The sequence below is a fragment of the Dama dama genome, chromosome 11 (assembly GCF_033118175.1).
Source record: "Dama dama isolate Ldn47 chromosome 11, ASM3311817v1, whole genome shotgun sequence".
NCBI classification, from domain to species: domain Eukaryota; kingdom Metazoa; phylum Chordata; class Mammalia; order Artiodactyla; family Cervidae; genus Dama; species Dama dama.
In genome coordinates this window covers 3,233,981-3,256,758 of record NC_083691.1, presented here as the reverse complement: position 1 = coordinate 3,256,758, position 22,778 = coordinate 3,233,981, and the positions used below count along the sequence as shown (strand labels likewise).

Sequence of the window (22,778 nt, the reverse complement as noted above, 5' to 3'; positions counted from 1 at the left end):
TCGAGTCGGTGATGCCATCCAACCATCTCATCCTCTGTTGCCTCCTTCTCCTCCCGCCTTCAATCATTCCCACCATCAGGGTCTTTCCAGTGAATAGGTTCTACGAATCAGGTGGCCAAAGGATTGGAGTTTCAGCTTCAGTATCAGTCCTTCCAATGAATATTCGGGACTGATTTCCTTTAGGATGGACTAGTCTATTCCAAATGCTGCTGAAATAGCTATGTGTATATCTCCCTTAACAAGACCTGCCAAGACAGCCTGGAAAATGGGCAGAGATGATCTCGCACACGTGGGGCTAGGAGAGGTTGCAATGCCACTGTATTCACCTTTTGGTACTTTTGGTCGCATCAAACGCCCATTACCCTAGGTAGCAGCACTTTACCCTGGGGGTACCGAGTGGGGGCGGGGCGGGGCCGGCGCTGCGCGCATGCGCTCACCCTCGCTGATGCTCCAGCCAGGCCAGCTCCGCGCGCGTCTTCTCCTCCAGCGCTTTCTCGCGCAGGCGCAGCAGCGCGGCCTGGTGGCGCGCGCGCAGGTCCTCTTCCCGCAAGCTCTGCTCCAGCATCTGGATCGTGAAGCGGCTGAAGGGTACCGGCGCCGCGCTCCGGGGCCTCGTCCGGCTCCCCTGGGGTGGGGCAGGCCGACCGGGGCCGTGTCACCACCGCTGAGTATCTCTGAATGGGAGCAGCACCCAACTCCCCGGGGAGGAGGCCGCCGCCTCCAGGGAGCCTTCCCGGACTGGCCGCCCCGTTGTTCTCCATGCCGTGCCCCTCTTCCCCGGGACACGTTACCATCCTCCTCCCAACTGGTGGCACCCGAAGAAGGCAGGGTGGGGTCCTTGTGAGACTGGCCCTGTGCTCAAGCCGGCCACCTGTTTGTGCTCTGGATGGGTTAGGAAAGACTGGGCCCCCCTCCCTGAGATGTGCAGTCAGCACTGCCTGGGCCAGCCCTGCCCCGACCACCTGCGGTCACGTGCCACCCCAGCCGTGAGGAAGGGGCTTGAGCAGAGGTGAGCTGGACGGGCCGGTGGTACCCATGGCAGGGAGAGCCTCCCTCCGCACAGAATCTGCAGCGGAGGCCCCCTGGCTGTAGGAGGGGTGGGTCTCAACACCTGATGTCCCCGGGGATGGAGAACTGGGTCCCCTCCCCTGGGGCCCACTTGTGAGCCTCTTCCCCGGGTTCTGTACCTGGAACCTGGGTTCCTCCCAGGGGTAGAGCCTGGCTGGGGGCAGCTGGGAGTGGGGCTGGTCTGGTCTCCCTTCCTGCACGGGCTCTGAGGACAAAAAGCAGGCTTGGCTGGTCATATAAGGTTCCAGGGGCCTTTTTTACAGGAAGTCGTCACTGAACTAGGGTGTCTGGGCAACTTAATCTACCACCACAACCACCACAGCACAACACCCCACCCCCCACCCAACCGCCAGACACACAGCTTCAGCCAAATCTTCAAGAGGCCATGAAATGGAGCAGGACTGTATGGTTCTTCCCCCGACACACACCCCAATCCCAGTCATGTCCCTGACCTGCTTTAACTAAAAAAGACTTTCATCAAAGAATAAATGTAATCAGAGAAAAAAAATGCAGAAATCAGTCCTAGGTGTTCATTGGAAGGACTGATACTGAAGCTGAAACTCCAATCCTTTAGCCACCTGATTCGAAGAACCAACTCATTGGAAAAGACCCTGATGCTGGGAAAGATTGAAGGCGGGGGAAGAAGGGGACGACCGAGGATGAGACAGTTGGATGGTATCACCGACTCAATGGACATGAGTTTGAGCAAGCTCCAGGAGTTGGTGATGGACAGGGAAGCCTGGCGTGCTGCAGTCCATGGGGTCAGAAAGAGTCGGACACAACTGAGTGACTGAATTGATGTATACATACACACATATATACACATATGGGTATACATACATGTGTATGTGTGTGTATATACATAAATATATAAATTTTAAAAGTTTCTTGAATGTTTAAAAAAATAACAATGTATTGTGCAGTTATAAAGTAAAATGCATGACTACCGTAGCCTAAAGTCCAGAAAAACAGAAATGGAGGGCTGGCTGCAAGGGCCTCCTACTCAGGGTGAGCCAGTGGAATGTCATGTGAAGGGACACCACAGGTACCACTGTAAATCCTAGATCAACCACTAAAGTCAGTTACAGCTCATAAGCCAACAACAGAGAGAAAATTGAATGATAAAAAAAATGTTTGACCTAAAAGAATACAGAAAAAAAAAAAAAAACTGAAAAAAGGCCAGTTGAGACAAAAGAAAACAGCAGGATGGTAGATTCAAAACCTAACAACATTGGAACTTCCCTGGTGGTCCAGTGGTTAAGATTTTGCCTTCCAAAAAAAAAAAAAAAACTAAACAAAAAAAGAAGAGAAAGAAACAAAACAACAAAAAGAGACTTTTCCTTCCAATGCAGGGGATGCAGTTTCAATCCCTGGTTGGGGATCCCACATGCCTTTGTGACCAAAACTCCAAAAACAAAAGAGAAACAATATTGTAACAAATTTAATAAAGACTTTTAAAAATGGCCCACATTAAAAAAAATCTTAAAAAACTCTTAACGATAATGATAATTCTGTTACATGGAAATAGCTAAGGACTCCAGGCGAAAGGCAGAGATTGCTGGATTGTATGATAAGACAAAAGAGCAAGATCCACCTATGGGCTGCCTCCAAGAAACACACTGGAAATATGAAAACACACATCCCTTACAAGTGGGAGGATGGAGAGGACAGACCAGCTGGACCATCTGATGCTAGCTGTGGGGAAGCGGGAGTGGCTGGATCAGACACAGCAGGCCGCGGAGCAGAGCGGGTCGCTGGGGACAGAGGGCTATCCCGTGAGGGCAGAGTTTTAAAGGGGTCGGTCCAGTGATGTTCTCAACACCAGGGTTTCTTTTCAAGAGCTCACGGAACATCCACCAACATAGACCCACATCTCTACATATTTGGGCTCAGGTCCGTCTCGTCAAAGTTATGGTTTCTCCAGTGGTCATGTATGGATGTGAGAGCTGGACTCTAAAGAAAGCTTAGCACTGAAGAATTGATGCTTTTGAACTGTGGTGTTGGAGAAGACTCTTGAGAGTCCCTTGGTCTGTAAGGAGGTCCAGCCAGTCCATCCTAAAGGAGATCAGTTCTGAATATTCATTGGAAGGACTGATGCTGAAGCTGAAGCTCCAATCCTTGGGTCACCTGATGCAAAGAGCTGACTCATTTGAAAAGACCCTGATGCTGCGAAAGATTGAAGGTGGGAGGAGAAGGGGACGACAGAGGATTAGATGGTTGGATGGCATCACTGACTTAGCAGACGTGAGTTTGAGTAAACTCCGGGAGCTGGTGATGAACAAGGAAGCCTGGTGTGCTGCAGTCCATGGGGTTGCAAAGAGTCAGAGATGACTGAGTGACTAAACTGAACTGAACTGACCATGAGGAAATTAAACCGCAAGTCCATCACAGGAGCAAGTAAGTCCATCATATGCCACCAGCCCAGCCACGGTTCAGACTCCCGGAGGTTGTGCTGGGCTGTCCCTGCAGCCTACACACAGGGAACTCTCTTTGCCAACAAGGACCCGGTATCCAACTGGATATTCATGGAGCCAGCACCTGAGAGGCCTCAAGGAATGACCGCTCAGAGGGACGGAGGTGGGCATATTGGCAGACCTGGGAAGAGTGTGGGCTTCCCTGTTCCCCAAGGGACAGAGATGGGCTGTGTTCAGGATTTCAGCGGGAGGGTGACGGTCACCCTGAAGGTCTGCCCAAGCAGGACAGACAGGGCTGGACGTCCCACCCACCATGGCTCCTTACTTGGCCACGCCCCGCGCTGTTGGGCTGCTTCGCTAGGCATCTAACTGAAAGCTTTCTCGTAATCCAGGCTCACTGCCCCCAGGTCTGGGTGGGTGGGGGTGGTGCATCTGCTAACTGGCTCACTGGCTCCCTGATTGCCCTAACAAGCAGGAGGCAGGAAGCAGCGATGCCCGATGGTGTGTTGTGACATCAAGTCAGTTCAGCTGAGTCCTCAGTCATGTCCAACTCTCTGTGACCCCATGGACTGCAGCACGCCAAGCCTCCCTGTCCATCACCAACTCCCGGAGTTCACTCAAACTCATGTCCATCGAGTTGATGATGCCATCAAGCCATCTCATCCCGTCATCCCCTTCTCCCACCTTCAATCTTTCCCAGCATCAGGGTCTTTTCAAATGAGTCAGCTCTTCGCATCAGGTGGCCAAAGAATTGGAGTTTCAGCTTCAACATCAGTCCTTCCAGTGAATATTCAGAACTGATCTCCTTTAGGATGGACTGGTTGGATCTCCTTGCAGTCCAAGGGACTCTCAAGAGTCTTCTCCAACACCACAGTTCAGAAGCATCAGTTCTTTGGTACTCAGCTTTCTTTAGAGTCCAACTCACATCCATGCATGACGCCTTGAACACTTTCAAACCCCAGTTCCCCCTGCCCTGTGAGGCCGTGGGCGGGTTGCCCCCTCCCCAGCCCCTCTGTCGGGCGCCTGACCCAGCCGCCTCCTCGGGGCCCACTGGGGCACGAGCTGTGCTGTCTGGTGGCTGGGGGGTCGGTTCTGAGACCACTCACCCGTGTGAGCTGACGCGTCCGCCCAACTCTTCTTTCCATCCTGGGGACTCGGGGAGGGCGCGGCTGCGTCTCGGCCCGGGAGTGGGTATGAGCTGCCAGGTGAGAGAGTGCTGCAGACTGTGGCCCACGCGGCCCCAGACCCCCACCCAGCCCCCTCGTACGCTGGGAGGGGGGCCACACCTGGGCCTGGCTGCCGCGGCGCTCTGAGAGGTCCTTGGCTCCGGATCCACATGCACCTGTGGCCGCTCCAGCTCCAAGGCCGCCCCTGGCCTGGCCTGGGTCGAGTGCTCCTCCCGCAGCCGCTGGGAGGACAGGAAGGCGGTGAGTGTTGTGGAGGGTGGACCAGGCGGGGTCCCAGGGAGGAGCCAAGGCCGCGTGAGTCTCCTACCTCAGGGCCTGCCCGCCAGCCTCTGCGGGCAGCTGCACTCGGAGGCCCTCAACCTGAGCGGGATCCACAGCCCCCTTTCCCGGGCTGACCTGACCCACGCTTCCCACCAGCCTTTCCCAGGCTGGGCCGGGCCTTAGGGGGAGGGCTAGCCGGCTGACCTCCAGCCTGGGTCTGGACAGCAGCTCCCCCAGGGCCTTCTGCGTCTCCCAGACCTCCAGCTCCGCCTGCCGCCGAAGGAGGGCCAGTGCCTGTCCCTGCTCCCGCCGGTCCGGCTGCAGGGAGGCGAGGAGCAGCCTCAGGACTCCCCGGGGCCCCCGCCTGCTGCCCCCACCCCACCCCCAGCTCCCTGGCAAGGACCCCGCCTCAGAGGGCAGGCGGTGTCACGTCCAAGGACTGGACCCTTACAGAGCGTCCCCACCGGTAGACTGCTCCCCAGCCCGCAGCCTCCCCGCCTCGGCCCAGCCGGGGCCCTGGGCTTCCTTCCTGATCCAGGCTCCCCTCCCTCCCTCTCAACTCTGGGGCCCCTGCCACTCAGCCTCAGGGGTGGAAGCTGGTCCCGGTGGACCCCCAAACAGAAGCGGCCTAAAGATGACGCACCTTCAGGGACTCCAGGAAGCGCAGCGACTTCTGCCGGACGTCGGACAGCGGACCTGCAGGAACCACAGGAAGGGGTGGCTGGGCGGCCTCCCCTCGCCGGCCTCGGTGCTGGGCCTGCAGGACACGCGCTGGGGGAGGACCCCTTCCCTGCACGTCCAGGGAGGGCGGCCAGGGCCCCCAGCCTGAGGGTCAAGGAGACAGGTTGCTGCCCTACCGTACCCTGCCCCCCCCGCGGGGGTGGGGGTGGGGGGGTCTCTCCCTGCCTGACCCTCAGCCACCCTCCCCTGGGAGCAGGGACCCCAGGCTGCAGACACATGGCCGGGGCCAAGAACACAGGCGTTGCTGCCAGACAGTCCTTGGCTCATCGCTCACTTGCCCAGTGCCCTGGAGAAAGTGCTCGTCCGTGAGCGCCGCCACGGGGACGTCCCCGTGCTAAGATGCTCCGATACCTAGTGGCTGCCCTAATAAGGGTTGCAGCGCAGTGGGTGTGCGGCAACCCAGGCCGAGGGGCACCGCCCTGCGGCCTCCCTGGGACTGTCCAGAGTGCAGACTCGGAAACTTCAGGCTCCCTGGGCAGCCGAGGGCTTCTGGTTCCCAGTGGGGGCCCAAGGACCCAGCCTGGCCCTTCGGAGGCTGCCTGGGGGTGGCGGGGGATGACTGTAGTCAGAGGCAGGGGCAGCGAGTGTTGCTTCCTCTGGCCCCGCCCTCCATCTTCTCGGCTAGACCCCCATGAGAGCCAGCAGCAGAGGGCACGGAGGATGGGGGCTTCCCCACCCCGGGAGAGGCCTTGGGTCTGTGGACGGCAAGCTCTCCTGGTGGCTCTTGGACGAGCTCCTGGGTCATCCCTGGTGATTGTGCAGAAAGGAGGGTGGCGCCCTGCTTCCCAGAACAGGGCAGCTCAGCGTCCCACGTTAGAGCGGCCAAAGAGCTGTGAACAACAGCCAACCGGCTCCTGGGCGCTTCCATGGCCGTTGAGGACACTCTGCAGCTTGGAGCCCAGGGGAGGGGCAGGGGTTCTGGCCAGCTGACGTGCAGGGCACGTGGGGGATGCCTGGCGTGCTCCCCCGGCGGGGCACGTGGGGGATGCCAGCCGCCCGGCAGGTCCCTGGAGAAGGGGCCACTCCTCCCTTGCTTTTGCTTGTGGCCTGGAAAGAAGATACCCTGGTCCTCCACTGAGTTCCTGTTGATCCTCTTCCAGGGCCTGGAAGCTTCAGAGAGCCGAGGCCCCCAGAGCTGCTGCTCTAAGAGGTGCAGACCTCTCAGGGCCATCCCTGGCCAGGCCAGCAGCCATGACAGGTCACCAGGGAGCCCCCGGCCTGTGGGTCCCCAAGCTCTGAGCTGCAATCCGGGAGAAAGCAAGTGTTCCCCGAGACGGATGTGGCCTGGGCCGACTGAGCAGCTGGCCCTGCTGAGCAGAGGACGGTACCGGCCTCGCTCCCCAACTCCTGATGACCATCGGGGAGGGGCCCCAAGAATCCAGCACGACCTGCCACCCCAGAGCGCCTGGTGGCCTTGTGGCTCCCACGGGATGATTAAACACATACGTGGCGACTGTTACTGTTGCCAACAGCAACGGGGACGCTGAGGACCAGGTGTGCTCTCCCTGACCGCGCTGCGGCTGGGGGCCCATGGCCTCAAATGGAAACAAAACCAGTGGGCCCCGCCTGGGCGAGAGGCTGCCGTGTCTGAGGGCCGGAGCCTCGCTGTCCGATGGCACGCCGCCCTTGCTGCTCACGTTTAAACTCAGGGGAAACAAAAATGTAAAACTTCACTCTCCAGTGGCACTGGCCACGTCCCAGAGGCCCCCACAGCCACACATGGCTGTTGGGCACCAGATCAGGTGGCCCAGAATTTAGAACATCTCTGTCACTGCAGAAAGTTCTGTTGGGACGGCGCTGCTCCCAGTGGGAAAGGCTGGGCCCCAGTCCCCGCTCTGCCGTTCGCTGTCGGGCGGTGGGGGTTATGCCTCTCTGAGCACTGGCTTCCTCTTCTGTGAACAGGGGCACGAGCTTGGAACCTGCCCGGAGGCAGGTGACACCAGTGAGCTGCCTTGTGTGACACAGACAGGCCCAGGGGGCCTCAGGGGCTTTTGGAAGTCATTCATGCATTCAGCCAACATTCCCCAAGCACCTGGCTGGGCAGGAGCCGGGGCTGCAAGGAGAGCCAGACCCTCAGGTTCTCGTGGCCCACAGAGGCAGAGGCACACACGCGAGTTTCACTCCCACCAAGCATGCTGAGATGGGTGAGCAGAGCACCAGCCCAAGTGTTATCTGGGAGACTTCCTGGAGGAGGCGTCTGGTGGGAGTGCCCAGCGCCCGCACTCTGGGTTGTCCTGGCTGCTTGGTGGCGGGCTCCCGAAATCCTGCTTGGCTCCCGGCCTCCCAGCGAGGCCGCCTGCAGGCAGAGCTGGGAGAGGAGCGGGTTTTTCTGGAAGACCCGGCACTTGGCCTGGCACCTGCCCTGCTGGGGTTCAGCCGAGTGGAGGATGGGGGCCTGGCCCACAGCTCTGCCCACACAGACCTCAGAGGCTCCAGGAGGCCATCTCTGTGGGAGGGGGCGGGCTGGGGAGGAGCCCTCTCTCTCGGCTCTGTTACTTGGGGGGCACAGTGGGGGAGCGGGGACCCCCCTGGCGGGCTGCAGCCGGGCACCCTCACGCCAGGCCCCTCCTTCCTCAGGAGGTCTGTGGCCCAGCCCCTTGCCCACCGAGAGGCACCCCTGGGGAAGAGGCAGCTTGGCACAAAGGTGCTGCTGATCGGTTTTCCTTCGCCCTTCCCTGGCACCCCACCCAGGCTACCTGCTCGAGGGGTGACTCGTGGGAAAGCTTGCACCGCCCCCACCCCTGACGTGTGGTCCACCGTCCAGGCATGTCGTCCTGTCCGTCAGCAGTGGACAGCCCTTCCTTTTGGGATGTTGAGAGGAGGATGCCCTTGTCTGCCCTCCCCGTGGGATCTGGGTGGGTCTGCTCGTCCCCAGAGACACTGTACCACTTCCCTGCCACGACCCCGGGCATCGCCCGCCCTGCATGGGCAGACACAGTACAGGGCACACGGGGGCTGCACAGCCCGAGAGGACGGAGTGGGCTGGCGTTGCGGACCAGCAGGAGTGGAGGCCGAGGGCAACGCTGTTGCCCGGCCCACCTGCTTCCTGTCTCGGCCCCTGAGTCCCAGTGTGACCCCGTTTGACAGTCTGGGCACAGCTGATGGTCCCAAGGGGCCAGGGCTGCCCGAGTCAGAGGTGCCCTGGCTCCCAGTTCCTGCTTGGCCAAGACGATGGAGAGGGGTGGGCAGAGAGCTGGCATCTGAGCCCAAGTCCTGGTCCCAGCCCATCCTGGGCACCCTGGGCAGCTCATGCCCCTCACTGGGCCACACTTCCTGGAGACTGGTGCTGGAAGCATCCACCCACTTCCGGGCAGACTCTCCCCCTGGGCGTTGGTTGCCCAGGATCTCACAGCTGCAGGTGGTTATCGAGGCATCTTTCGATTGCCCACCACCTCCTAAAAGGCAGGCTGCTTGAGGGCGGGCCTGGTGCTCGGTCCATGCCAGGCTTGGCAGGTCCTCAGCGAGCTGGTGCTGAGTGAACAGAGGGATGGTGGGCCAAGAGACTAGTGGGCTCCCCAGCAGCCCCCTCCCCAGGCCGGAGGGTCTCCCAGACCTTGGGGCGGTAGGGGGGAGGTTGACTGCAGGATGGAGTGGCACAGAACCTCTGTCTCAGAGGGCCCAGGACCCCCTTCTACACACACACACACGTGTATGTGTGTGTCCAACAGCTCACACATGCCTGCCCCTGGTCCGCAGAGGGCTTTGTTCCCCGCCCCTGGCCTGAGGGGCCCTCTGTCTTCCAGAGAGGGACAGGTGTCTCTTGGGGGCACCGCTGTGGGCAACCTCTTGGGAAGCTGCTCATCCACAAGGGGTCCCCCACACCCCCTGTTGCCTGGTAGGAGCTCTGAACCCAGGACGGTGGGATGCCAGAGTGCAAAGCTGAAATTCCTCCCGCCCGCCTCTCCCCAGGCACCAGGGGGACCTGGGGGCTGCTAACTGCCCCCCAAGCCTTTCACAGGCCACCGGATCCCACAGGCCTCACCGCCCTCCTTGTAAGATGGGCAACTCCACCCGGCTCCATAAGGAGACGCAGGTTTTGTCTGGGGCTGCTCCTGAGCGGGACAGGGATCGGGGTCCACTCTGAATGCACTGCAATAGCCCAATTCTCCTACAGACGTGAGCACGTCTTATTCTTATTTTGGAGAAAACTAACTGAAAAATGAGGATGAAACAGATGCGCATCCCAGACCTCTCAGAACAGCTCTCGGTCCCCAGCGCCAGGCCAGAGCCCTGCGGCTGTCCCCCTCCCCGAGCCCCCACTAGGCAGAGCATCCCACGGGCCGGCTCATGCTCCGCTCTGCGCGCTGCCAGCATAAAGGCCTGAACCCAGGAGGGTGCCCGGCGGGCGCCCCACCCCCATGGCCCCAGCTATGCACCAGCTCCGGGGTTCTGGGCAAGTCTCAGCTGTAACCAGAAACAAAAATCCTCTGGCAGCAGAAGAGAAGGCAGAAGGCTGGGCCCCGGGAGCAGAGCTGTGGATGAAGCAAGCCTTCGACCCTTGTGAGGGCAAGGTTCAAGTCAGGACAGAGGTGTGGCAGGAGCACAGAGCAAGCAGCCGGGCCCCGAAAGCCTCCAAAAAGCTTTAATACTGATGCGTGGATACGCTGCACGTAAGAAAGGACCTCTCTACACCCAGAGGCTTGCTGAGCATCAGGCAGTGGAGGGGGTCCCCAGAGGACCTCCCTGGCCACCCGACCAGCTAGCCCAGGGCCTATGCACAGGCTTGCCCTTACCACAGCTCCGGAGGGTCCAGGGCGCGACCAAGCCTGCCCCTCTGGCCGAGCGCGTCTCTTCCAGCCGCAGGGAGCCGCCGCGGGGGTCCGGCGTGGCCGGCACCCCGAGTGAGCTGGAGACACACAAACACCTGCGTGAGCAGCGAACACCCTGGAGGCAGGAGACCGCTTGGGGGCCGGGGGAGGGCCAGGAGGCTGGGCTCCTGCAGGCCCGGCGTCCAGGGAGACCCAAGGGCCAGAGAGGGGCCGGGCCTGTGACCAGAGGCCCGGGGGGTAGCTGCACCCGCAGCATCTCCTGGCTCGGCAGGGCCTGATCTGTGAGCAGTGACTTGGGCTCAGTGCTCGTTCCTGCGGGGGGACCAGCTCCCGGCAGGAGCGCACGGCGTCCATGGTCACCGTCCAGGGCTGGGGCCCGCGTCAGAATGCCCTTTGCCCAAAAGCCCTCGCCTGTCCTCGATCTGCTCACTCAAAACGCCCACTCTGGGGTGACAGGCACAGTCCTCCATCCTTCATGACGGGCATGTCCTTCATCTCCGCCCCCTCGGCCATGGGCCAGGGGGCACTGTCTACCAGGCCTACCGGGGAGCGGGGCCCACGGCCGAGCTCTACCTCCACCAGTGCCCTGCACTGCCGCCCTGGTCGGAGAGGGACCTCAGCCGGCCGGGCGACCAAGAAGGCTGGGGTCAAACTGGTCCGGTTGGAGTCAGAGGCCTGCCCTCCATCAGGGCAAGCTGCCTGGCACGTCTGCCCACAGGAAGAAGAGGAAGGCGTGGCCCTGGGCCCCTCCCGAGAGGGTAGCAGCCCAGGTGGGACAGGAGAGCAGAAGTGGGCGGCAGCTGCCCGGGTTAGGGGCCTGCGGCCCAGAGGCGTGTGCTGGGCTCGGACGAGCGGTGCTGACAGCCTGCCTCACTTCACGTCTCATCAGCATATGTGCCTCTCTCTCCTGCAATCCAGCAACCCAGGACCCCTTCGAGTGACTAAAGACGCAGCCACAGCTCTGGGCCATGGGGCCCAGCCTCCTCCAGCCCCCCGGATCCTCAGGCACAGGTGTTTGCTGAGCACCTGCTGTGCTTAGCCCCCGACCCCGCAGGGGAGATGGCGTGAAAGGACTGTTCCACACAGAGGCAGCAGGCCTGGGGCTGAGACGAGATGCTGCAGAGGTGAGGGGCGGGCCCAGGGGCTCATCCCGGGATGGCCCCAGGGGCACTGGGGCGGGAGCGCTGACCGCGGGCTCCGATGGTCAGGGGAGGAGCGTTCCTAGAGGCAGTGGGCCAGGGGCTGCTCCAGGAACGTGTGGGCATGGAGGCGTGGGGGGCAAGGTCACTGCAGGGTCTTTTCTAGACCCTCGCTCCCTCCTTCCCAACCCAGAACCTGGGGGCGCGCAGTAACTTCCGCCTGGGATCATCAAAGGGCAGGAAGGAGCTGCGTCCTCCAAGGCCATGAGTCCCCACGCCAGTCGCCCTCCATTATCTAGATCACGTGTTGCAGAATTTCCCGCAGAGAGACAGACCATCCGTGTTCAGGCTCTGTGGGCCCCCCCGGTCTCTGTCTCCATGGAAACCACTCAGCTCTGCCTTTGTGGCAGGAAAGCAGCCACGCTCGCTGTGTAAACGTGATGAGTGTGGCTGCACGCCAATAAAACTTTATTTACAAAGACTGTTGGGTCCTGGGGGCGGTGGCTTGCTGACCGCAGGTCTAGATTTTTTTCTAAGGCAATGGTTCTCACCGGAATCGCCTGATCACGGGGCCCACCCCCAGCATATCAGATTCAGGAGGGTGGGATGGTGGGGGAGGACACTGCATTTTCTAACGAGTTCCCGAGGAACAACTTGAGAACCACTCGCCAGGGAGGGGGTGTAGCGGAAAAACCACGGGCTCTGGAGTCCAAGCCCTGGGTCTGACCCTTGGTTTGTCCTCCCCCTAAGCAGGTCACTTCTCCTCCGCCAGCCTCAGCTTCCCCATCTGTAAAATAGGGATGAGCATACACCCCTCAGGGTGCTGAAAGCACTGCCTGAGGTTCAGGGAGGCCTGCGGGGTGACGGCGGGCACACAGCTGGGCCACACACTCTCCCATCCTTCCTTCCAGACGGGCTGGGGGTGGACTGGGCACCAGGGGCCCAAGCTCCATCGAGGGTCGGGGGGCGGGGCGGGAAGCCCGAGTGTCCCCACCACGTGATGCTGGTAACAAGCTCCGGCCCCTCCCGGCCACTGAGCACCGCGTTCCCAGCAAGGAAAGGACTCGGTGGAGGAGACCCACCCCGACTCAGGAGCTGGCCTGAGAGGCGGCAGGATGGGCCAGGCCCTGGGGAGCGGAGCTGTGCCCTGCAGCCTAGGACTCACAGGGCACCGAGGGAGGTGGCCAGAGGCACGGCTGCAAAGCAACCCCTGGGGAGCAGTGAGTGGTGACCTGCTAGTTTAGAAGGCGGGGCCGGGCCAGGCCAGGGGCCCTCCTGGAGACCCCGATCCTGGGCTCCAAGGGCGCTGGGCCGTCCAGGGCATGGCTCTGAACGACTTCCACCTCTGCGGTCTCTCTGTGCCTGGGCAGGCTGTGGGAGGGGTAGGGAGGGGACCCCGTCCCCTGGTGGGAAGGCTGTATGACCTGGGGGGTGTCACGGGTGCCCAGGCTCCCTGGCTCTGAGACCTTTGAGGTCTGAGCCCACAGGACCTTGCTGGCCATCCAGCGGCAGGACCTACAGATGTAGGCTGTCCACCTTGGAGCCTCCCATCCCCTCTCCCCTTCTCAGGGTCTAGACAGGGAGCAGGGGCTGAAGGCGGCCAAGTCTGGCCCAATGCTGACCCCTACCGGTGGCAACAATTCCATTCCAGCTTCCCAGGTGGCGCTAGAGGTAAAGAACCCGCCTGCCAATGCAGGAGACATAAGAAACCTGGGTTCGATCCATGGGTCAGGAAGACCCCTGGAGGAGGTCATGGCAACCCACTCCAGTATCCTTGCCTGGAGAATCCCATGGACAGAGGAGCCTGGTGGGCTACAGCCCATGGGGTCGCAAAGAGTCAGACACGACTGAGCACACACACAGAGGATACCCAACCTGACTGAGGCTGGGCCGGGGAGGGGAGGGGAGGAGGGTGAGGCAGTGCTGAGGGAATCGGGGTGATAGGGGGAAACCCCATCTCCTAGGGAGGACGCAGGCTGGGGGTGGGGTGTGCTTTCTGCACAGGCCTGGGATCTGCGCTGACCACCCCCGCGCCGTGCGAGGGCCTCCCCCACCCCACTTGGATTCCTGGCTCCCTGAGCACGGCCACAGTCTCCACCCACCACTGTCCTCTCTGCTGACCAGCACTGCACCCCCCCAGGCGGCCCCCTGAGGCCCCAACCTGGGCACCGAGTCCACGACACACCTGGCGAAGTGGGTGGGGAGGATCCCCTCGAACGTCTCTGGCCAGCCCCCTGGGGACCCCCCACTGGCCTGTCCCCCTCTGGAGCCTCCTCTCCCCCTTGGCTCTGAGCTGTGGAGCCTGAAGTCGCAGAGGACCTGTGGCCAAACGAGGTGAGGGGGCATCCTGCAAAGGGCTGCCCGGCGGGGCGGCAGGGAACAGAGAGGGGAGGGGCAGGGGTGTCTGAGACCCTCCTGGGGCAGCACTGGGAAGGCAGCCGGTGGGGCTGGGGGCCAGGAGGACACTGCTGGCCGGGGAGGACGGCTGGACAGGGACCCACGCCTGCGGGAGCCGCCAGGCAGAGGGGCTGAAGGAATGGTTCTTGGGGTGGGAGCAGGCAGTCCTTGCAGGAGGAGACAGGACCACAGCTGCTCAGTGAAGTCCAGGGGCTGACAAGGGCCCCAGGAGCTGAGGGCGCTGGGCAGCGACACTGGCTGCTGGGGGGGGGGGGGCGATGAACTGGGGGACAGAGGGGCCAGGGGCGGCCGCAGCTGCACGGCCGGGGGCCTGGAGTGCGGCTGGGCCCAGCAGAGCGTCCCCGGGACAGTGACTGCTAAGGCAGCCTCGCGGGCCCAGGCTGGGCTGGCTGGGTGGACAGCGGGGCTGCTGAGGGCACCCGCTGCCCCTGCCCCAGGCCGGTCATCCATCCGTAACAACTGATGGAAAGGGACCCGTGTGAAGTGGCCCCAGAGAAGGTCAGGGCTGGAGACAGGCCTGTTCAAGGGCTTGTGGGCAGGTGGTCCTGAGAATCTGACACCAGCGAGCACACCCAGATGGAGGGCCCCTGCCTCCACATGCCCCGGACAGGACCAGCCTGCCAACCACCTGGGGACGCCTGGGCAACTGGGGCTTCCCGTGGCCCACTGCGCACTGCCCAGCTGGAGGCGTCCGAGGCCCGTGTCTCCCCCAGGACAGGCCAGGAGCTGTGTCACCCTGCCGGCCCGGCTGCACCTGGCCCGGGGACACGAAGGCACTCGAGGGCAGCGCCCAGCCTTACCTCCCTGCGAAGGGGCTGAGGGCCTGGAAAGAAGCCACGTTTCTTGCCAGCCTCCCCTCCAGCTCGGAGCGTCCATTGTCCGTGAAACCTTTCGAGAGAGGAGCATTGGGACTTCACTTCCTACAGGCCGGCGGGGTGCGGAGGGGCTGCCGCTTTGCAGGGAGTGAGGTGGTCCCCCCGCATCCCCACGGCAGGAGGCCCAGGGGTCCTGCACTCTCGCCCCTCTGCAGAGGCGGGGCGGGGAGGGGGCGGGACGTCAACCTCAGGACCGGGGCCCACCCTCCCCCGCCAGAGGCAAGGTGGCGACAGCAGGCACAGAGGGACAATGGCTGGGGTCTAGTCATCGCTCCCCCTCGAGGGGAAGAGACCCAGGGGCAAGGAGAAAGTGGGGGTCCCCTGGCTGCCGGCGGGGCCTGGGGGTAGTCCTACCTATGGGCTCGCTGGCGTGGCGGGCCCTGGGGCTCGTGCTCTGCGGCCGCTCCCAGCCAGGGCTCCAGTGCACCGTCTCCATGTCCCGGAAGCCAGTGGTGGAGAGAAGCGGCCTGGCCCGCAGCCCTGCCCAGTCCCAGGGCGCCCCTGGGCCCACGTTGGGCACCAGGGCTGCGGGGCGGGCCGGCGTGCTGGCGTCGGAGGGCAGCAGCCCCGGGCCAGGCCCCACCAGCGCGTCCATCGCCTCGGAGCGGCGCAGCTTGTCCGTCAGGACGTCGATCCGCTGCTTCAGGATGTTGGCCATGGTCTCCAGGGCCTGCAGCCGGGCCTGCTTGTACCGGAAGTGCAGGGGGCCCGGCATGCCCAGGCGCTCCGACTCCTCAGGGTCCAGGTAGATGCAGAGCCCCGGGCTCCGGCAGTGCGTGCTCAGGTCCTGGAACTTCAGGGGCCCCAGGGAGGAGCTGGCTGGCATCAGCAGGGGCGCGCCCTCCCAGCCATCTTGGGGGCCTCCCACCTCCAGAGTCTTGGTGGGGTTCAAGGCTCTGTTCAAACACAGGCAGAAGCTGCAGGGAAAGAAGGGACAGGGGTCAGCCTGGGGGCGGGGGCGACCGTCTCCATGCGTGTCGGAGACACGTGTGTGCAGGGATGCACGTGGAAGCAGCTTCCGGGCCAGGCCCAGGTCCGTTGGTGACCGTGGTGATCACGACAGACCACACGCACCTATTAGGCAGAAGGAGACCAGTTGGCAATGATTTCTTGGATGTGACCCCAGAAGCACTGGTAACAAAACAACAAATAGGCAACTTGGGCTACTTCAGAATTAAAAACATGCATATGTCAAAAGACCCAATCAACAGAATGAAAACACAGCCTTCTCGACTTCCTACTTTTGCATTCCAATTTCCTTTGATGAAAAGGACGTCTTTTTATAGTGTTAGTTCTAGGAGGTGTTGTAGGTCTTCACAGAACCAGTCAACTTTACTTCTTCGACATCAGTGGTTGGGGCATAGACTTGGATTACTGTGATGCTGAATGGTTTGCCTTGGAAACAAACCAAGATCTTTCTGTTGTTTCTGAGGCTGCCTCCAAGTACTGTGTTTCAGAATCTCTTGTTGACTACAAGGGCTACTCCATTTCTTCTAAGGGATTCTTGCCCACAGTAGTAGATATAATGGTCATCTGAGTTAAATTCTCCCATTACTGTCCATTTTAGTTCACTGACGCCTAAGATTTTTATATTCATTCTTGCCATCTCCTGCTTGACCTTCTCCAATTTACCTTGATTCGTGGACCTAACATTCTGGGTTCCTATGCAATATTGTTCTTTACAGCATCAGACTTTTTACTTTCACCAACCAGACACATCCACAGCCGAGCATCATTTCCGCTTTGACCTAGCCACTTCGTTCTTTGTGGAGCTGTTAGTAATTGCCCTCTGCTCCTTCCCGGTAGCACACTGGATACCCTCTGACCCGGGGGAGCTCGTCTTCTGGTGTCCTATCTTTTTGCCTTTTCATACTGTCCATAGTGTTCTCGAGGCAAGGACACTGGAGTGGTTTGCCATTCCCTTCTCCCATGAACCACGTTTGGTCAGAGCTCTTCCTTCAGTGAGACCTGTCCATCTCGGGCGGCTATGCACAGCATGGCTCGTAGCTTCACGGAGTTTTGCAAGCCTCTTCACCATGACAAGGCTGTGATCCACGAAGGGGATGTCATGTGCATTTTAAGTGAAATGCTTGTAAGTGAAAAAAAAAAGGACACAGCGAAGCAAGATGAAGGACCTAGAGCTGCCCCACCCCTGGAGATGACCATCCCCCAGTGTGGTGTCTAGCCAAAGGAGCTGCACAGTCAGGACCCCTGCAGCCTTCCCGGTGGGGGGCTGCCCTTGGGGTGCGATCGGTTTCTCGGCCCGGTGCAGGTGACACGTGCGCTCAGCGTGAGCACGTTCACTTTGGACCTGTGTCCTCGTCTGGATGTGACCAGACACCAACACTGAGAAGGTAAAAAGAGGTGCAGACCCCTGGGCTGCCCTGTGGACCCCAAATCTGGGGAAGTGGCCCGGGGACGCGCACTTTCAAGACGAATGAAGAAAAAGGAGCCAGAGAGAGAAACTTCCAGGAGCCAGGGTTCAGGGGAGGGTGTCCGATCCACTGAGGTGAGCTGCTGCAAAGAGGGTGGGTGCTGAGCTCCAAGGGGTTCAGCCCAGAGCCCCCTCCCAGGACACTGGCTGCAAAGGTGCACCCAGGGCAGGCAGCTCCTGCTGGGGCGGTGCCTTGTGGGGACCCCTATCCTCAGCCCCACTGGGTCCGCTCCTCCCCCCTGACCACACGTGGGTGACGCTCCCGGAACCCGGCTGTGAGCTCCTTGTCACATTGCCCTCCCCTCGTCATCAGGCAGGTGGCCAGGAAGTGGCTGGCCCTGGCCTGAAGCCCACAGCCCTTCGCCATGGGGATGAGCACCGTGGGGCGAGGACAGGGAGAAACTGGATCTCTCCTGCACTGCTGGTGGGAATGCAAAACGCTGTGGTCACTGCCAATAAAGCCCAGCAGTTCCTCCGTGAGTGAGACACAGAGGTACCACATGACCGGACAACTCTCTTCCTGGGTGCATGCACAAGAGAGCTGAAGACAGGTGCTCGGGTGTTTCGATCAGAGCGGCCGAGAGGGGGACACAGCCCACAAGTCCATGAGCTGACCATGGGTGTGCAAAATGTGGGAGATGCCCCCAATGAAATATCACTCAGCCCTAAAAAGGAAGGAAGTCTTGACACAGGCTGCAACACAGATGAACCTGGAAAACACGCTCAGAGGAAGAAGTCAGGCACAGAGGCCCTGTGCTGTCTCAACTGACATGAGGCATCAGAACAGGTGAATCCATCCAGCCAGAATGGCCGTCATCAAAAAAAATCCACCAACAATAAAGAGGGTGTGGAGAGAAGGGAACCCTCCTCCACTGTAGGTGGGAATGTAAATTGGTACAGCTACTACAGAGTACAGTATGGAGGTTCCTCAAAAAACTAAAAACAGAGCTACCACACGACCCTGCAATCCTAGTCCTGGGCATTTATCTGGGGGAAAAAAAAAAAACATGATCCAAAAGGATGCACGCAACCCAGTGTTCACTGCAGCACAGTTTACAACAGCCAAGACATGGAAGCAACCTAAATGTGCATTGACAGAGGAATGGATAAAGAAGATGTGGTACGTACATACAATGGAATATTACTCGGCCGTAAAAAGAATGAGACAATGGCACTTGCAGCAACATGTATGGACCTAGAGATGTCATGTTGAGTGAGGTCAGTCAGACAGAGGAGGAGAAATAGCGTATGACATCCCTTATGTGTGGAATCTAAAAGGAATGACACAAAGGAACTCACTTACAAAACAGAAAGAGACTCACAGACTCAGAGAATGAACGTATGGTTGCCCGGAGGAAGGATGAGAGGAGGGGATAGTTAGGGAGTTTGGGATGGACATGTACATGCTGCTGTGTTTAAAACGGATAACCAACAAGGACCTCCTGTATAGTACATGCGAAAAAAAAAAAAAAAAAAACAGGTGAATCCATAAGGACGAACAGCAGATTGGGGATGCCTCAGGGCTCAGGGGACGAGTCGGGGGCGGTGACTGCGAATGGGAACTGGGTTTCCTTTTGGGTGATGAAATGTTTTGGGACTAGACAGAGGTGGTGGGTGGTTTCACAATATTGTGAATGTGCTAAAGGCCCCTGAATAGCTCACTTTGTAAAGGTTAACTACGTGACAGCAATCTCACCTCAGTGGAGAACAACGCAGCCCTGATCACAGGCTCTGTGCAGCTCTGGGCAGAGTGAGCCAGCCCCTGCCCGGGAGAGCCCCCCTGGAAGTCCAGCCCCGGCCTCTGCACACCCACCTGCCCGGGGCCTCCTGGTCCCCCAGCACCATGCCGGAAGTCACCTTGCTCCACTGCAGCACTGGCACCCCCGGCCCGGCGGCAGCTTCCAGATCCTAAAGCAGAGAAGGATGCTGTCGGCCCCAGCCCAGCCACAAGACCCCAGGCCCTGTCTCAGCCTCAGAGCTGTCCCCAGCCTCCGCGGGATCACAGGCTGGTCCCTCCCAGGGAGGGTGGGCAGAGACGGAGGCAATGGGGTACCCGTAAAGCCCCATGGAGGCCAGGGGAGCTGGGTGTCTGAGCTGCCGCATACCCTGGACTGTGCCACGTGCGGGACGAAGGTCACGATGCCGGGGGTCGTCTGGGAGACCACAGGGATGGCTCTGCCCAGCACGGCCTCCCTCTGCTTCCTGTGGGCGTCCTGCAGCCTCTGGTTTCTAAGCTCCAGCGAGCGCATGGCCGAGGCCTTCTCCTCTAGGGCCTGCCGCCGCCAGGCCACAGTCTTCTGGCGCATGAACTCACGCAGGGACTCGGAGCTGTGGAGGGGGCCCAGGGCCCCCCGGGGCTTGGGGCAGGGCCGAGGTGTCCGCACCTCATTCTCCTTCTCAGGCGCATTCCGAAAGGCACCCTGGATGGGCCTCGGCCAGGCGAGCTTGGCCCCCAAGGGGGTCCGCAGGGGACCCCTGCCCTGATACAGGGGGCTGGGCCCCTGCGTGAAGGAGGCGCTCCAAGGCCGCCAGGTGGGTTGGCTCGGCCTTTCCAGAGGGCTCCATGGCCTCGAGGCGGAGGCCGCCAGGTCTTCAGAAGTGGTCCGGGCCCTCTGCGGACCCCAGGCCTGCCCGGCTGAGGCGCTCCAGGACCGCTGCAGGATGGGGACCCACCTTTCGGGGGGGCTCCCCGGCCTCTGGAAGGCGGGGTCTCGTCCATGGAACGCCCAGGTCTTCGGTGGGCAGGAGGCCTGCCTGGCCGAGGCACTCCAGGGCCGCTGGGGGAAGGAGTTCAGCCCTTTGGTGGGGCTCATGCATCTCTGGAAGGAGGTGTCCCGTCCTGGGGCCGCCCAGGTCCTGTGTGGACAGGACTCCCACTCGGCCACAGGGCTCCAGCGCCGTGCGGCAGGGAGGCTCCCAGCCCTCTCAGAAGTGGGCAGCCCATCCATCGGGGCCTCAGGGCTCTTCCAGAAGGAGCCCTGGACGTCTGGGGGTTTCCAGGGGCTTGACTGCCTCCTCCCTGCCAGGCTGTGCAGCTCCAGCCCTCGGCTCGGGTGGCGGGACCGGGCCAGCTCCAGCCCAGCCTGGATTTGCTGGCGGAGGTCTCGAAGGACCGCCATAGCAGCCTGGACGTTCACGGGTGGATCACGGGAAGCCAGGGTGGGCACATTGACTGCGGGCATCTGCAGGTCACTGCGGACGGAGGCTGGACTTGGCATCCCGGGGTGGACAGGGGAGCTCTCGGGGGCTCCAACCTTCTTGCTGTGATCTGCAAAGACAGGCAGTCGTAGGGTTGCCAGGAGGAGCAGAGCTCCCCCCAGAGACCCCTCTCTTGGCTCTGCACTTGTCATCCACGCGCAGAAACCCTCTGCGGGCAGATGCACGTCTGGGTGACTCATGGCTGTGCCTGGGTGTCTGGCACAGAGCCATCCTCTTTGAACATGTCAAAAACTGAGTGTGTGTATGTGTGTGTGTGGTGGGGTGGGGGGGTGTGTGTGTGACAGATGTCTCCTGGGAGCCACTGTGGCTGCAGGCCTGCATTCTCTAAGTCAGGACAGCCTGGTGGCCGTGCCCTGCCTTCCAGGAGCAGAAATTTGCTTCTCAGCGACAGAAACCCTCTTTTTGGTTTTTTTTAAATGCAGTGACTCCCCAAAGACCCTGACTGCTGGTGGGTTTGGCGGGCATCTGACAAGTCTCTGGGGGAATAGGTGCCGCGCCCACACCCTGATGCCATTGCTGCCTGGGCATCTCTCCCCCGGCGCCCACCCTGCCCCCCAAGATGCCACACAGCGGAGCAGTGTCGAGGCGGAGGTACAAGGTACCTAACTCTGCGATGGGGGCCTGGTCTCTCGAGGGGGCCTTGCTCTGGAGCCTGGGGAGGGCAGGCGGGGGCCCCAGCAGCACCCTCACCAGAGCTTGTCCTTTCCTCCAGACATGAACACCAACCAATTCAGAATCTTAAAGAGAAAACACATATACAGCCAGGTGCCTGGGGCCCTCCGCGTGCTGGCCCAGAGGGGAAGGCTGGCAGCTCGTCGCAGAGCCAGGACACCGGGTCACACACTCCTGGAGGGGACAGGGTGAAAACCCTTGGGTCCAGGCCACTCTGGTGCTGCGCCATACCCCAGCCATTAGCCAGCATCCTGGGCAAAGTTGAGTCTCACGATGACCTGGACATGTGACCTGATTTCTCTGACCCTCAGGGGTAATAAAACGTACTCCCTATGGATTTCTCTGTAAAACATTCAATGCAGGCCCTGAAGCACCGAACACGCTCTGTAAAGGCTGGTCAGTAGCAAAGACAATCACTAGCACACACAGAGCTCGCGGGGCAGCGGGCGACACTGTCGATAATCACTTGCCCTGAACCAGAGAAAACTAATTCGTTTTTAAACTGGTGAGAGCAGGGATAAGGGTAGGAATCAAGGAAGCTGTTGCAGAGAAAAGGGGAAATAGAAGGCTGAATTTCTCTTTTCTTTCCTGAGAACAAAGAAGATAAAGAGAATAGTGAGCAGGCATGATCACTCCTAGTTCTTAACTGTTCCTAGTCTGTAGTCTGTAACTAAGTTTGCTTTTCTGCCCTCTAACTCTGCAGGAGCTCATTCTGAACCTATTATCCTTTAGTGTCCGTCACTCAGTCGTGTCCGACTCTGCGACCCCATGCACTATAGCCCACCTGGCTCCTCTGTCCATGGGATTCCCCAGGCAAAAATACTGGAGGGAGTTGCATTCCCTTCTCCAGGGGATCTTTCTGACCCAGGGATCGAACCCAGGTCCCTTGGGCGGCAGGCAGATTCTTTACTGTCTGAGCCCAGGGAAGCCCTGCTATCCTTTAACTCTGTGCTGACCACCACCTCCTGTTCGCGGCGCTCACCTTTCAGCACACTTTTGCAGACCACCTCTTGGAGGTCTCTTTTTGCATTACAGGAAGGAGGTCACAGTACAACAGACGAAAAACAAAGGACCCAGCTCCTGGACTACCTGACGCCAGCCTGTGACTATTTTTGAAACAATGCAAGAGGAACAAGAAGAAGAATACAGGATCCTCACGTCTCTGTTCTTTAGCACCAACCCCTGACTGTGAGCCCTCCTCTATATGATCCCCAGATTCCTCATGGAAGTGGGGCACATCGAGGCACGGACCTACTGTATTCTCCGCCTCCTCCCACTGAGGATTAAAGCCACCCTTCCATTTCCTCCAAACAAACTGGCTCCGTCTGTTTTTATTTGGCTTTGTTGGGCGGAGAAAGCTAAGATTTTGGCGGCAGAAAAGCCACCCAGGGTGGCAGGATGAGGGGTCCGGACAGTATGTGGAAACAAACAGCCACCACATCCCAAACATAAACACTTTCTTTAATAAATGCTATCACGTCATAAACATCATTTATCAAGGTTTTACTTCATAATCCCAAATCGCCCTCACCAAATGCCATTAGCAGCCCCACCATCATTACAAACCCAACCACAAGGGCC

General features: G+C 60.3%; 1 protein-coding gene across 1 annotated transcript in view; it reads right to left on the bottom strand.

The window, feature by feature from the left end:
- The window catches only part of CCDC187 (coiled-coil domain containing 187), a 53,083-nt gene that overhangs the window by 15,344 nt on the left and 14,961 nt on the right, over positions 1 to 22,778 (bottom strand). The window contains exons 5-15 of the mRNA XM_061156068.1: positions 19,412 to 20,574; positions 19,120 to 19,214; positions 15,227 to 15,789; positions 14,798 to 14,885; positions 10,405 to 10,517; positions 5,574 to 5,626; positions 5,135 to 5,248; positions 4,769 to 4,890; positions 4,589 to 4,680; positions 1,188 to 1,273; positions 438 to 625 (exon numbers count right to left, since the gene is read on the bottom strand). Of these exons, the coding sequence (XP_061012051.1) occupies positions 438 to 625; positions 1,188 to 1,273; positions 4,589 to 4,680; positions 4,769 to 4,890; positions 5,135 to 5,248; positions 5,574 to 5,626; positions 10,405 to 10,517; positions 14,798 to 14,885; positions 15,227 to 15,789; positions 19,120 to 19,214; positions 19,412 to 20,574 (2,677 nt within the window). The remainder of the gene's footprint in view (positions 1 to 437; positions 626 to 1,187; positions 1,274 to 4,588; positions 4,681 to 4,768; positions 4,891 to 5,134; positions 5,249 to 5,573; positions 5,627 to 10,404; positions 10,518 to 14,797; positions 14,886 to 15,226; positions 15,790 to 19,119; positions 19,215 to 19,411; positions 20,575 to 22,778) is intronic.